This window comes from Lycium barbarum, chromosome 3, assembly GCF_019175385.1.
Source record: "Lycium barbarum isolate Lr01 chromosome 3, ASM1917538v2, whole genome shotgun sequence".
NCBI lineage: Eukaryota > Viridiplantae > Streptophyta > Magnoliopsida > Solanales > Solanaceae > Lycium > Lycium barbarum.
The window spans coordinates 126879321-126893929 of NC_083339.1; the positions used below are offsets into that span (position 1 = coordinate 126879321).

The 14609-nt window shown below is 34.8% G+C and overlaps 2 protein-coding genes across 3 annotated transcripts; both read left to right on the forward strand.

The window, feature by feature from the left end:
• Window positions 1–2456: 2456 nt before the first annotated feature.
• LOC132632346 (UV-B-induced protein At3g17800, chloroplastic) lies at window positions 2457–7381 on the forward strand. Its single transcript, XM_060348243.1, has 4 exons — window positions 2457–2615; window positions 2728–2842; window positions 5884–6182; window positions 6302–7381. The coding sequence occupies exons 2-4, from the start codon at window positions 2729–2731 to the stop codon at window positions 7140–7142; spliced, it is 1254 nt and encodes a 417-aa protein (XP_060204226.1). The 5' UTR covers window positions 2457–2615; window position 2728; the 3' UTR covers window positions 7143–7381.
• Window positions 7382–10244: 2863 nt separating this feature from the next.
• LOC132632347 (purple acid phosphatase 17-like) lies at window positions 10245–12748 on the forward strand. Of its 2 annotated transcripts, XM_060348245.1 has the most exons (8): window positions 10245–10419; window positions 10659–10776; window positions 10873–11029; window positions 11109–11216; window positions 11685–11809; window positions 11908–12036; window positions 12156–12223; window positions 12340–12748. In XM_060348245.1, the coding sequence occupies exons 3-8, from the start codon at window positions 10873–10875 to the stop codon at window positions 12554–12556; spliced, it is 804 nt and encodes a 267-aa protein (XP_060204228.1). In that variant the 5' UTR covers window positions 10245–10419; window positions 10659–10776; the 3' UTR covers window positions 12557–12748. The 2 variants fall into 2 exon arrangements, with proteins under 2 accessions (XP_060204228.1, XP_060204227.1); XM_060348244.1 differs by lacking the exon at window positions 10245–10419 and having other exon boundaries at window positions 10428–10776.
• Window positions 12749–14609: the final 1861 nt, after the last annotated feature.

Consider the following 14609-nt stretch of genomic DNA (forward strand, 5'->3'; position numbering starts at 1 on the left):
CCTTATCCTTTTAAGGTTTCCTTATTCAAAAGGGTTTGCATTGTATTCAAGGCCCATGAGGCATACCTATAAATAAAAGATATTTTTTCACTTTTTGGGTTAGCTTTTTTCAGATCTCAACGTTATAATAGCCAAGTATATTAAAGCTCTCTCTCTTTTTCTCTTACTGGTCCGGATTTGTGTGTCTTGTTTAGCTTTATTTACTCACTCAATATTTACATATTAACATATATATTTAGTGTAAATCTCCAATCACTATACACATCTACACAACAACAACTCGCATATATATATATATATATTGCAATAAACAAATATATAGGCATTTTCTACCAACCAAATAGATTAAAATTCACCCACATATTTTATACCTCACTTACAAATTTAATTGTTATTGAAATCCGGGTTAAACAAAGGTGTTCTGCTAGTAACTAGTAAAGCAAATCTCATTCGGAGTTAACCATTAACGTCATTATTAGATCTGCTTTATTATTAAAAAAAAATAAAAAATCTCACATTCCTATTCCTATTTCCTTTCCTTTTAAGCTTTCATAATAATAATCTCTGATCTTAACACCTGTATTTTTTAGATCTTTTTCTGACATCTCTAAATCCTTTTCATGCTTTAACTTTTATCCTAGAAAGAAGGGGAAGAAAGCTTCAACCAGTTACTGGTGTAATAACCAATTTTCCAACATCTCAAACCACAACCAGTTAAATTGATTTTATGAAATAGATTCATTTAGTTATATTCCAAATAAAACTACACTCTAACCAAATGGCAATAGTAAGAGCCTGTTTGGATGAGCTTATGCCTATAAGCTGTTTGCAGCTTATAAGCTAAAAAAAATAAGTTGAGGTAGTCTAACTTATTTGTTTTTGGCTTATAAGCTGTTTTCAGCTTATAAGCTGCTTTAGATAAGCTAAGTCAAATGGGCCAAATTATTTTTTTGAGCTTATTTTAAACACAAAATAATTTTAAGCTGGTCAGCCAAACACTCAAAAAAACTGAAAATAATTTATAAGCAACTTATAAGCCAATCCAAGCTCTAAAATGGGCCAACGAGGCTACACCCAAAGAGATATTTTTTGATGTGGTGAAAATGAATAAAGCCACAAAAGAGGAGCTCCAGTGGAAATGGAACGCGTCATCAACCATATTTTACACACTTCTATGGCTACCACGGTTGTGACCCATCAACATCAATTTCAAACGAGACAGGCCCAGAGATCTCCAGAAGACCAACCCAATGCCTATCCACTAATAGAAAAAATCTACCAACTCCCGTAGTCAATTACCAAAATGTCGTTGATGCCGTCCATCTGAAAATCGAAAACCAAGAAAAGACAAACAAGAAAGAAAATGAGAACACAAATTCGTACGTACTCCTTTTATAACCACAAATTAGTAGTACTTCAAACAATTTAACAAACATTGCAATTTGCAAGTGTCATACCTCTTCATTTTTTGCCAACAAGTTTGCGTCTACTTCCATTCTCTTGCTAAGCGATAAGGGACCATAATGTATTGATAAAAGATTCTCTTTCACGAGTGAAAAGAATAAATAGCTAAATATATATAAGAAAACCTTTTTTTTAGGTGAAGACCTGATAAGTGAAATCAGAGGCGGAGCAAGGATTCAAAATTTGTGGGTTCGGAGTTCTAATTCTTTAAAGTTACTGGGTTCTTAATTAATAATTTGTACATATTTGACAAAAAATTTAATACAAATACATGATTCGGATAAAAGCTACTGGGTTCGACCGAACCCACATCCGATGGGCTGGCTCCGCCCCTGAGTGAAACATACCTCTTCATTTTCCTAGGAGTAAAAAAAGGGTTAGCGTAAATGTTTTACCGGAGTTAAATGTATAACTAAAGCTGCAGGTCTAATATAATTTAATAATTTTGGTTCAAACTCTATAGATATGTTTAAAAATCTATTAAATGTATATAAAAATAATTTTTGAACTAATAACTCAAATAATAAGTGAATTCAATAATGTCTCAAATCAATAGAGTTTACAATCCGAATTTCTCTCATAATGTACATCTTAACAAACTTTGCTAATTTTGAAAAGGAAAAAAAGGTGAGGAAATATTTAGTAGGCGTTTTGAATATAAATTTGATTGAAACTTGAAAAAAAAAAAAGTTTTTAAAGTTGAAGTTGAAAAATGATTATTTTGAAAGTCAAAGTTATCTTTCACCATGCGTTTCACTTAAAAGAAATTAAAGTTTAGTGAGTGATTTTTTTTTTTTTTTATCTGAAACAGTCATCTTGAAAAACTAATAAAAAATTCAGTTCAATATAGTGCAATCAAACATTTTTTTTTTTTTTTTTTTTAAAAAGGTTCAAGGTTTGGACTTGCAAAGAAGGTAAAAAGAATATAGGGATAGTGTCATTTGACGAAAAGGCCAAGGTTCATTTCTGTAAGAAGATAAATAAGTCACGTTGGAGAGTGGGGACAAACGGGCAAGTTGCATTATATACACCAACCCTTTGGCGTGGAACACACTGAGAAGCTTTCCCCAAATTCAATAGTCCGAAATCCCCACGTTTAATATACCATCTATTGCTGCTGTACTCCTTCCTAATCAATTTAATTCTCATCCGTAAGTGCTTTTTTCCTTTAATCATTTTTGATTTCTCATTTTCAATGCCGTTACACATGTTTTAGGGTTTTGGTTTTTCTGATTGTTGTTGTTACTTCATCGTTTGTGACAGAATGGAGACTGCCACTGCTTTCAGCATGAGTTACAAACCCACCAAGGCATCTCTTGGTGGGTCGGATTTTGTTCGGTTCGGGTCACAGATTCGGATGTCTCCTTCTGGGATCAAGGTATTATGGTGTTATGCTTTTCGTATTTCATTTGCTTTAGTTTCTTTTTGTTCTGCTATTTGTTTTTTTCCACTTAGATGAACCGAAAAAAGGCGAAACTAGGACCCTCTTTCTCGTAGTTATGCGGCAATTGATCTGAACGGGGGGTTAGGACTGTCGATTTTGTTGAACTGATGCTTATATGAGCAACTTTAATTCTATGTTCAATAGTAAACGGAATATTTATGGAAACGATTGTCTTCACCTTTTGGAAAGCCTAGACGCTCTGCTAGCAGCTATTGGCCTTGTGGTGGAGGTTCAACTTAGATGGCGTAACTGTTTTGAAGTTTATTTGGTTATATTGAAAGATTACACCTTTTGGTTAGACGATTACACCTTTCTATGTTCTCAAATTTTGATTAGACGCTGTAAATGTACTTCAGAATTAAGAGGGTGTGAATATGAGGTAAAAAATGAGAACGTTCTATCAGAGGTGTTTTCTCAAGGTTTAAGCTTCGTAAAATGAATGGAATTAGAATCCAGATAGGAGGGGAAAAAATGGTTAGAGGAGCATAACTTCGTATGTAATTAAACAGTACTTCTTATGAGTTAGTCTTAGCTGCAGTCGATGTTCATAAGGAGATCTTTACGCTACCATAGCAGTCAAGTTTACAATTGTGAGCTTGTTTATGTTCTCGGTTGAAGCTTAAGCATATCTGGGCCTTGAAAGGCTATTGAGAACTACGATGGTCTTTGGCGCCTATGGATCTCAAATAATTTACTAATTGGATTCACTGAAGTACATTACGTTAGGTAATGTTCAATTAACCATCTATGATCTAACACCTCAAAATGTGTTAAGAAAATTCCCTTGGATGCTTGGGAGCTGGAGAAAAAAAGTACACCTTTCTCTGTATTACGAGTAAATGGGGGAGATGATGTCATAGTATGAGGAACCTTTAGAGTGGTCCATCCAAATTTGGAGATGAAGTTATGGCTAGCCTTGTGCTTTTTGGAGAGCTTGAAGGTTGTCTGCCAATTTTTGGTTTATTTATTAAGACTCTATATGAGGAGGCAATCATTTTCTGTTACCTTTCTAAAAAGACTTTATATGCTCAACTAGTCAAGCTTGCTAGATGGAGGTACGGAAATGGAATAAACGCTGTTGCAAGTTGGAGAAATGATATTGAAGTGGAAGGAAACGAGGGGGGGGGGGGGGGGGGAAGGGAAGGTGGAGTAGCTGTAGTGCTTATGTCTAGAAATCTCTGTTACACAGCGTTAATGGAACCTTATTCAGATTGAAGTATATCTCTAAAAGATACATACAAAGTCTTGTACTCCTAGATTGTAGAATATCTTTTTTTCCCCCTTTTGTGGAGGGGTCAACTCAATATATAAATAGAAAATATAATCGTGTGTATATTTGACTCTGAAGCTTGCTCAAAGTTTATACTTGTATTTTGTGAGAAGGAAGAAGAGAGGTGAGTTGCTCGGGAATTCTCAGCGTGGTAATTCGCTCAAGCTATTGCGGTTAAATATTGTATACACTCGTCCTAAAATAAATGAAAAATCACCACTTAATAAAACCAGTTTAATTAATCCTGTCAATCTTCCAGTTTAATTAATCCTGTCAATCTTCCTAATTGATCCTAACTGATAAATACAAATAGAAACTCTTTAATTACAGTATGTTTACATGATATTATTGATGTATCCTTTACAAGTTTAATAAGAGGTTCCATTTGAGACGGCAACATCAATAGAAAATTGAATGATGAAACTTATCTTTTGCACGGATGAGTGTGGTCTAGCGATCATAGAAGCTGAGTGGACCCTGGGAGACCGCTGATATCAGGAAAAGTGAGGGGATTATTTATATGTAAGCATTAGTGACCAGTGCTGCCTGATACTTGTGTGCACATGTCCGGTGAATTTATTGAGGTGGGGCAATATGGTCCGGACACTATGGTTATAAGAAATAGATGTGCAAAACTGAGTTATCTTTCACTCTGAAACCTTATAAAAAGTTATCTTTCACTCTGAAACCTTATAAAAAGTTATCTGTTACTCAAGAACTGTAAACACTCTCGTTAGAACTTAGAGCTATAACCCAGGTCTTAGTCATTTTTTATGAAGTTTTCTTCAATTTTATAGAAGTTTACTGGTTTTTTATCTTGTTGTCGGAGAACTCTCCTTTTGAATTGACAATTAAGACATCTTTTTTTTTTTTTTTTTTTGTGGGAAATGGTGACATAATACCTATGCATTTACTATATTGGAAGGATGGTGGTAGTATGTAATGCTTTCCGGAGCACGTTAAAACTGTAGATTTCCGAAAATAAGGTGTATCTGTGTTTTTTAGACATCCCTTTTTCGACTATTATGTATTATCCCAAGATTTGTGTAACATAGTGATGTAGCCCAGTTTGTTGTGCTTCCAGTTGCCACTCCTCTTTGTATTCGTGTTAGTATATCTGATGTCTGATTGCAGTTTCTGCTCTAGCTCTAGTTTTTTCCTCACCTATCGTCTATGAAAATGGTGTCTGCGGACTTGTTAAAAAGAATGGTGTATGCCCGCCATTATCTTTGTTTCCCTTTATATGCATATCTGATACCGTCTTCAGGACATGTATCAAATTATTGATCCTGGATATTTCTTCTGAATTTGTTGATTGTTTGCTAGGCTCTCGCTGAAATTTCTTTTCCCGTTTCATATATGTTTTTGTTATTTATGGTATCTTACAAATTTTATGCTTCGAGTATGCATCTATTCAACTGTGTAAAGGTATCTGTTTGCATCCTCTTACTGCTGATTTTTCCAGTTTACGGAGGTGCCTCAACGTGCATTGACCTATGTAATTCCATGTACTTCTTTGTAATCCATGTATCCACTTGAATATGACACTGAAACATCTTTATTCAGTTAATAAAGAGCTTCCTTTGATGTGATTGTGCAAAACTTCTGGTTTAAATTAGTTCATCTACTTGTTGGCATTAATTAGGAATCTTATGCATCTGAAAATGCTCTTTGACGTCTACTCTATTTGGCATGTTCTTGGCAGCTTTATCCCTCAATTTCTCATGTGAAGTTGAGTAACAGGAAAATGGCTTTTGGCAGCAGAAAAAGTACCGCGATCAGGGCATCTCTATCATCTTCTGAGTCTGGAGATTCAGCTGCCCGTATTGCTCCACTTCAGCTGGAATCTCCAGTTGGTCAATTTCTCTCTCAGATTTTGACAAGTCACCCACATCTTGTCCCTGCTGCTGTAGATCAGCAGCTTGAACAGCTTAAAACTGACCTTGATGTAGAGAAGCAGAAGGAAGAACCATCTCCAACCGGTACTGACATTGTCTTATACAGGTTAGTTTAGGCTTCTTTAAAATTCATATCCCCCCCCCAAAAAGTTATTTTCTTCTGTTGTGGTATTTATCACTGCTGTGAGGTCTAATTTGTTGCATGATATCTTTTGAAATTATCAGGAGAATTGCTGAGGTTAAGGCTAATGAAAGGAAAAAGACCTTGGAAGAGATATTGTATGCCTTGGTGGTGCAGAAATTTATGGATGCCAATGTATCTTTAATTCCTGCAATAAGTCCGTCTTCTTCTGAACCTTCTGGTCGAATTGATACATGGCCCAGCCAAGGTGATGAGCTTGAACGTCTTCATTCAGAAGAAGCTAACGAGATGATTCAAAACCACCTGGCTCTCATTCTAGGAAGTCGATTGGGTGATAATTCTGCAGTGGCACAAATAAGTAAACTAAGAGTAGGCCAAGTTTATGCAGCATCAATTATGTATGGATATTTTCTCAAGAGAGTGGACCAGAGGTTTCAGCTGGAAAAAACCATGAAAGTCCTTCCTCAGGGTGTAGACGACGAAGATAGCAGCATCCAGCAAGTGGCAGAGGAGGATATTAGGTCTGGTGATAGGAGTGATACTTCTGTCAGGTCAACACAATCCCATCCAGAATTGTCATCATGGTCTGCAGGTGGTGTGAGTCCTGGAGGGTTCGGCCAGGGGATAAAGCCCTCAAGATTGAGAAGCTATGTGATGTCATTTGATGGGGAGACGCTCCAGAGATATGCAACCATCAGATCTAAAGAGGCCATAGGCATGATTGAGAAACACACTGAAGCACTATTTGGTAGACCTGAGATTGTTATCACCCCTCAAGGCACTATTGACTCTTCCAAAGATGAACTTATTAAGATCAGTTTTGGAGGGCTGAGGCGCCTTGTTTTGGAGGCTGTAACTTTTGGGTCTTTCCTCTGGGATGTTGAGAGCTATGTCGACTCGAGATACCATTTCGTTGCCAATTAAAAATTCTGGAGACTCTACTGTGGAGTCAAATATATGTTGGAGGCTTGCAAACTTAGTGCAGTAGCATGTTTTAAGGGGAATACTGTGGATCATGTGCTTGACTTGTACATAGATATTTAATATTAGACATTATTTAACAACAGGGTGTTTCCATAATATGTATGGTTCATATAAGACGTTAACCTGATTACATGCTAGAGGTTTATCAATTGGGTGGTGAATCCCGACTTTCCCTTCCACTTTTTCACTTAGCAGCACCAATGAATTGTCTTTGGTCTTGGTGCAATTTGAGGAACAACATGTTTGTTTTCTAAACGTTTGGCATCCCATGCTTTGTCTGCTCTTGCATGTCCAGTTCTTGCTTTATTGCGTCTTCTATTTCCTGCTTAAAGCTGTGAAGTCTGTCTATTACTTTCCTATCTTGTTTGGTTTATTAGAGGATGAAATAACCAGGAAACTTAAGAGGTTAGCATTTTCTCAGCTTTTTAATTCCTTTAAATACCCCTCAAGGCCTTAAGTAAACCTTGCCACTTCATCACTCGAGGGTAAATTCGAGCAAAATATTTGTCATTCTTGAAATAAAACTGATAAAGGCTTGAGCTCCGTGAATCATTTATAGAGTTTGAAAAACTTAACTGTCGCTCCTACAGTGTGAAAATTTAAATTCCGTGAATAGTTTATAGGGTTTGAAACACCAGCAATTTTTTCTAGCTCTGGCACATTGTGTTGGTGTACCATCAAAATGTGCTTGATTTCTACTTGTCAAAGCTTCGAGCTCCAGCATTGTTGCTGGAGTTGTTCCGTGTTTTAGATGAGGATATCTTTGTTCAAATTTTATTATTGTATTTAAAAATGGCTTCATTCCAATTACATTTAAAGTGACTGAACTTTGAGTGCGACCAGAAAACTGGCCATCCCATGAAGTGAGGGACTAATGAGCTTAACTTCAGATATAAATGTTTGGAATTAGGCTTTGACAAGCCCAATTTCAATGTTGAAATAGATCTTGAGCAGCTAACTTAAAAGAATTTATGAACCTTTACTATGCCTCAAATAACAGTTCTCAAATTGACTATCTATGTGCTTCGTCCCTGTTAATCAATTCAGCATATTTAAGCCCATTCAAATCTAACAAAATCACCCACTGAAACTCCTAATGGACATGACAAGAAACTAAATATAGGATTCCTAAGCGATCTTTCATAAGTGACGACCACACTTGCTTTTCTTGGTTTGATGTCCAAAAACTATCTTCCTACACTATTGATTTTGTAATATTGCTTCCCAAAACCCAAAAGGACTATAATAGGTTTGTGTTAAGATTATCATGATTTAAACTACTCATGTTTTTTGCCCCAAACTCTGAAGTAGCTAAGAAGCATGTTTTGTTTCTAGTACATTATTGTTTGCAAGTTACACACCATGATAAAGCTAAGCAAATATTTTATTTTATTTTAAAAATAAAAGAACATAGAAGGAGCTTAACTACTATAGAACCATGCAACGTGCAACTAAATACATTTCACAGAACATTAATTTGGTTATACATTGGACTTATTTTTTGAATTTCAGTTTATCAATTAAAAATCTCTTTCCACTCACAAAATTTTAACTTTTTTTCAAATAAAATGTATGTTCAAACACAATTTCAATTTTCAATACCATTTTTCCAACTTCAACTTCAACTTTTTTTTTTTCCAAGTTTAAGCAAAATCTATGTCCAAACGCCTACTAAATGCTATAGCTATCACATTTTATAGAGGCGTTTGATTGGCTAGGAGTTTCAAATATTTATATAAACATTAACGATAATGTGAGATAAGATATTAATAATTAAAAAAGTTAAGTTTAATACATAATGAAGTTCTAAATTCACACAATTATGTGGATTTGAGCTGAAAATTGTAAAAACTATACTCTTTATCTTACCAACATTCTAAACCTAAAAGAATGTGATCTAAATTAAAGTAATCCTAAGCAGTCAACCACCAGACTATCTTGCTATATTCCTTTCTTTATGACCAAGTGATTTTCTGTTCAGTCGTGTTTAAGTTGTAATAAAACACTTAATAAAACAACTTTCTATAATAAAATATAGAAAAAAAATACCAAAAGTTGACATATTATTACTGAGAAAAGGATAAAAATGGTCCCTTAACTATGATAGTAGGTTCAAAATAGTCCCTTAACTATGCACTTAACGGTTTTAGTCCTTTAAGTTTGTTACAAGTTAACAAAAATGGTCCCTTAACTATGAGAGTAGGTTCAAAATAGTCCCTTAACTATGCACTTAACGGTTTTGGTCCTTTAAATTTGCCATCAGTTGACAAAATGGTCCCTTAACTATGAGGGTTGGTTAAAAATAGTCTCTTAAGTAAGCACTTAACGGTTTGATAATGTCAGAAAATGATGTCTCGAAACACAAAGACCGACGGACTCTATCGATTAAAACTGAGGGAATCCATCGACTAAATAAAATACACTAGACTTTAGAAATAAATTAGAAATAGCAGAAACTAAAAAAGTTGTCACTACCAAAAACAAGCGAAAAAAATGATGGACGGAAACCGATGGATAAAATCGAGGGACACTATTTTTTTTTTTTTAATTTTTATTGTTTTTTACGAAAACCAACGGAAGTCCATCGGTTATTTTTGAGGAAAAATGCGCAGAAGTCCATCCTATAACCGACTAACGTCCGTCGGTTTTGTCCCGAGTTATTTGACCGATCTAGAGTTCTCACTAATTTTTCCCTTTTTTTCATAGTTCTCGTCAAATCTAACAAACAGAGTTCGATGAATATTTTGTCGAGACTAAAACTGTCAACTTATGGCAAACTTAAAGGACCAAAACCGTTAAGTGCATAGTTAAGGGACTATTTTGAACCTACTCTCATAGTTAAGAGACCGTTTTTGTTAACTTGTAGCAAACTTAAAGGACTAAAACCGTTAAGTGCATAGTTAAGGGACTATTTTGAACCTACTATCATAGTTAAGGGACCATTTTTATCCTTTTGTCTATTATTACTAACCCCTGAATCGTTTTGCAGGGTCCACATTTCCCTTTTTTTCTGAAACCCAATGGCCAATTCCAAATTCCACGAGAACAACAATTTTGCCTATTCATTAATCCAATAGGATAAGAATTTTTTAATTAGTTTCACCGAATATTCTCTGTTTATCCAATAAAATATCCACTCGCATATTCGCATAATCGTTTTGGAACACAATCTGAATTTGCCACCTCTTTTAAATCTAACTCCGTGACCTACATTAAGGTGTATTATTGTTTTTTTTTTTTTACGCTAATCTTGTAAATACCCTTTTCCTCTTACATACATTATTACTCCTGAATGTTTCAATTATCTTGCGTGTTCTAATTGAGAAAAGAAATATTGGGATTTTCTTGTTTGGTTTCAATTTTTGGTCAATCTCAACATAGAGCCATGGTTAATTTTTGTAAGAAATCCATGGTTCTGTTCCTTTTGGTGGCTAATTTTTTAATATTTTGTTGTAGTGCAACTAGGCTTGAGAAATTTGATCACCCCACTAAAGGTAATGGCAATTTAAGATTCTTGGTTGTTGGTGATTGGGGACGTAAAGGTGAATATAATCAATCTGCTGTTGCTCTTCAGGTACCCTTTATTTTTATTTTTTTCATGAAATGAAGTATTAATTAGTATCCTTTTTCTTGTATTTGATAATTAATAATGTGAATAATGTGGATGCAGATGGGAAGAATTGGAGAGGAACTAGACATAGACTTTGTAGTTTCAACAGGAGACAACTTTTATGATAATGGGCTAACAGGGGAGGATGATCCAAATTTTCTAGAATCTTTTACCAATGTTTATAGAGAAAAGAGCTTGCAAAAGCAATGGTATTCAGGTGAGTTTTTACAACTATATAATAAAAATGCTGTGCTTTTATGATTTGTAATTCTGAAATATTATTGTTGATTTTGCAGTATTAGGTAACCATGATTACAGGGGAGATGTAGTAGCTCAACTTAGTCCTTACCTTAGGAAAATTGACAGCAGATGGATTTGTTTGCGTTCTTTCTTGATCAATGCAGGTTAAAAAAAGCCCCTCATTGTTATTGTTTTTTTTTTTATATATATATATAACCATCTGTATATCATAATAAATGACGTTTTTAGCTTATGCACGCCCCTTACGAAACTACTCACTTCTAGGTAATCAAATTTTACCTCTTTCCTAGAAAAACTACTTAATAATTCTTGATCATGTAAATAAGGATAATTTTGAAAGAATAAGATCAATTTTTTCAGGGAGTACATATTTAGTAGTAGATTTTAAACACATATACACGGTCTTAACCAATACCTACTGAATTCAATCAAACCTATAATTTCTATTGTGTTCCTTGGCCTGAATAATACAAATTTGCATCACATAAGGCCAATTAAAGAGGAAGACTTCCAATCAAGATTTTTTCATTCTCAGGGCTTGAACACGTGTTATTGGTTTAACTTTATTATCATGATTCAATACTTATATATTGTTCTTTTACGTTTTGCAGAAATTGTTGAAATATTCATGGTGGATACAACTCCATTTGTTAAAGACTACTTCGTAGAAACTGAGCATACCTATGATTGGCGCAATGTAATGCCTCAAAAGACATATACAGAAAACGTATTAAAAGTAAGTTAACATGATCTCAAAACGCTTTATTCACAGTTTTGGGCATATTTGGGAGATAATTTTATGAAATATATTAAATTGTTTACATATTGTTGCAGGATCTTGAGAATGCATTAAGTGAATCAACAGCAAAATGGAAAATAGCAGTGGGTCATCATGCCATTAGAAGTGTGGGACATCACGGGGACACTAATGAACTTGTGGACAGGCTTCTTCCTATCCTTAGGGTAACTTTCTTTTTTTCTTTGTCCAAAGATTAGAGATTTGACAACTTTTTTACATTCCATAAATTCATTAAATTATCACCGAGTTGTAACGTTTTCGTTACGGGGTTATGAAATTTCAGGCGTACGATGTTGATCTATACATGAACGGGCACGATCATTGTCTTGAGCACATCAGTGATAGCGAAAGGTAAACTTAAGATTTCAGATAATTGTCTCTTACCCGATCAAGCCAAATTGTAACCAATTTGCTTGTGGAAACAGTTGATTTGATTTGATTGTAATCCAATTTTGATTTGAATGTAGTCCTATCCAGTTTTTAACGAGTGGAGCAGGATCAAAGGCATGGAGGGGAGATGTGAAGGGCTTGAACAGAGAAGGGATGAATTTCTTCTATGATGGACAAGGTTTCATGTCTGTCCAATTGACACCAACTCATGTAGAGATGGAGTTCTATGATGTTTTTGGCAAGGTTTTACATAAATGGAATAGGTCTAAGCAACTCCTTCACACGGCTATTTAGATTTTCTTTTTCTCTTTTGTGAGAAATGTTGAGGATAGATTGCGGTAGAGTACTCGATTTTCAAGTATAGTTAATTTTTTTTTTTTTGGTGATTGGTAGAGTAATAGTCCATATTTTCAACTTTATTGATCCTAAAGGGGAATGAACGGTAAAGTAGCATGTCGTATCTAATGAGAACTTTTGAGAATTCAATTTAGCTGTAAATAATTATATATTTGTGGAAGAAATAATTGGTATAACAGAAAAGCCATTTTGATAAAAGTTGTGCGTCCACCAAACAGTATATGGGGAGACTGGTTGTCTACCAGTTCTCTCAAACAGTGCAGTACGTAAATAACACAAGATTTTACAGTGAAAAATTCCTTGCTCAAGGGAGTAAAAATCACGACCTACCACATAGGATTTCACTTCACTACACTGAGCAATTTCAAATTACAACTTCTTGCAATCTAGGAATTTAATTCGCATAAATCCCTCACCCTTACAATACACCTATTGTAAGCTACAACTCTTGACTACCCTTAGTCAAGCACACAATCACGTTTGACTAACTCTAGCCAAACCAACTAATACACTTGACTAACTTTAGCCAAGAGTACCACTCAATAGGTTGAATAGGTAAACTGCCTAACAACTATTGAGAATTTAAGCTACCTATAACAGCTTCTTGAAAGAAGAGTAGGTTTACAGTTTAAAGAACAAATGAATAAAAACTCACAACAACCTAAAGAATATAGACATAATCTAGTGTCTGGATCAAGTTCTTCAGCTTGTAACTGACTTTGTTCTTGAGAGCACTTGAGAACTTGTGGCGGCAAGGATTTGCACAAGATTGTTCAGGTTTTCTAGTGATACACAATATGTAGGAACAAGTTGTATATATATTGGGAAACATCTGGGTGAGATAGAGACCACTCATCCCATGTTTGACTTAAAGCATGGGCCGCAGCACTGCTATACAGTTGTGCAGTTGGCAATGCAGCTTTACAGTTATTGTTGTTGACTATACGACGTACAAAGAGCAGATCACGAATCGGGTCTCTCTCTATTTCTCTAGCAGTTTGACAATTATTAAAACGTAGAATGTTCTTTATCTCATCACATTTGATTTTGAAAGCCTTAATTTTCTGCCAAACTTATAATTTTCTATTTGATGTAAGTATTTATTATAGATCTGTACTACGATTTGGTTTTAAGTGTTACCCAACGTTAGCGTACAATATCATATTGTTGAACTATATTTGGTGCCTGTCCTTGTCCAAACTTTTATGTGTCGACTTCTGTCCACTCGTTTGTCTGCGATTCGAGATTAATCTGTAATGCACAATGGGACCCTTGGTCCTTCCCTTGGTGTCCCTTAAGCCCACTTGTCAATTTTTGGACGTGGAGTTACTGACGGGACCGGTCTCTTAGGATTACAATTTACAATAACAACATAATCAATGTAATCTCACAAATGGGGTCTGAGAAGAGTATGATATATCCATCTCAATCTCGCTTTCCTCATCTCAATCTCAATCTAGCATTCCTCAACTCGATCTCAACAAATTAACTTGCAAGAAAAGAATATGTTGAAAGAAATACCTAAAGATTCGCATCTAATGGTTCCGTTTGCAGGAAAAGACACAACTTATAAAGAAACTAACTAATGGAACCCAACACAACCAAATGCAAGTATATCCAAACATTATAATTTGTGTCTATAAAACAATAGTATTGTTTAAAAAGCTAATAGTAGCATATAAAATAATGTGAGCTTCCGTATTGATTTTCATCACTTCGACATCTCAATTAATTATTTGTACCCACAAAATTCAATCAACTTTTCCGTTCCAGGTTTACTCTGTGATAAAAGGCGTAACAGAGTTTGCTTTTATCAAAATAGTTAGACATCACATATATAGATATAGTAATGGTTTATATCCAAGCAATAACATCAGGTCTAGGAGCTGGCATGCATACATCAAGAGTGTCAGTTCAAGAACTCAAATACAGATTGAGTTAGTTAAATTTGACCCGACAAAAAAAGATTAATTGAACTAATAAATCAATA

What these genes read in the sequence shown, in the direction of transcription:
- LOC132632346 (XM_060348243.1), top strand. Translation starts at nt 2,729, where the DNA reads ATGGAGACTGCCACTGCTTTCAGCATGAGTTACAAACCCACCAAGGCA. An exon ending in TGTCTCCTTCTGGGATCAAG is followed by an intron (nt 2,843 to 5,883) that starts GTATTATGGTGT and finishes TGTTCTTGGCAG; the next exon opens with CTTTATCCCTCAATTTCTCA. An exon ending in ACTGACATTGTCTTATACAG is followed by an intron (nt 6,183 to 6,301) that starts GTTAGTTTAGGC and finishes TGAAATTATCAG; the next exon opens with GAGAATTGCTGAGGTTAAGG.
- LOC132632347 (XM_060348244.1), top strand. Translation starts at nt 10,588, where the DNA reads ATGGTTAATTTTTGTAAGAAATCCATGGTTCTGTTCCTTTTGGTGGCT. An exon ending in AATCTGCTGTTGCTCTTCAG is followed by an intron (nt 10,777 to 10,872) that starts GTACCCTTTATT and finishes ATGTGGATGCAG; the next exon opens with ATGGGAAGAATTGGAGAGGA. An exon ending in GCAAAAGCAATGGTATTCAG is followed by an intron (nt 11,030 to 11,108) that starts GTGAGTTTTTAC and finishes TTGATTTTGCAG; the next exon opens with TATTAGGTAACCATGATTAC.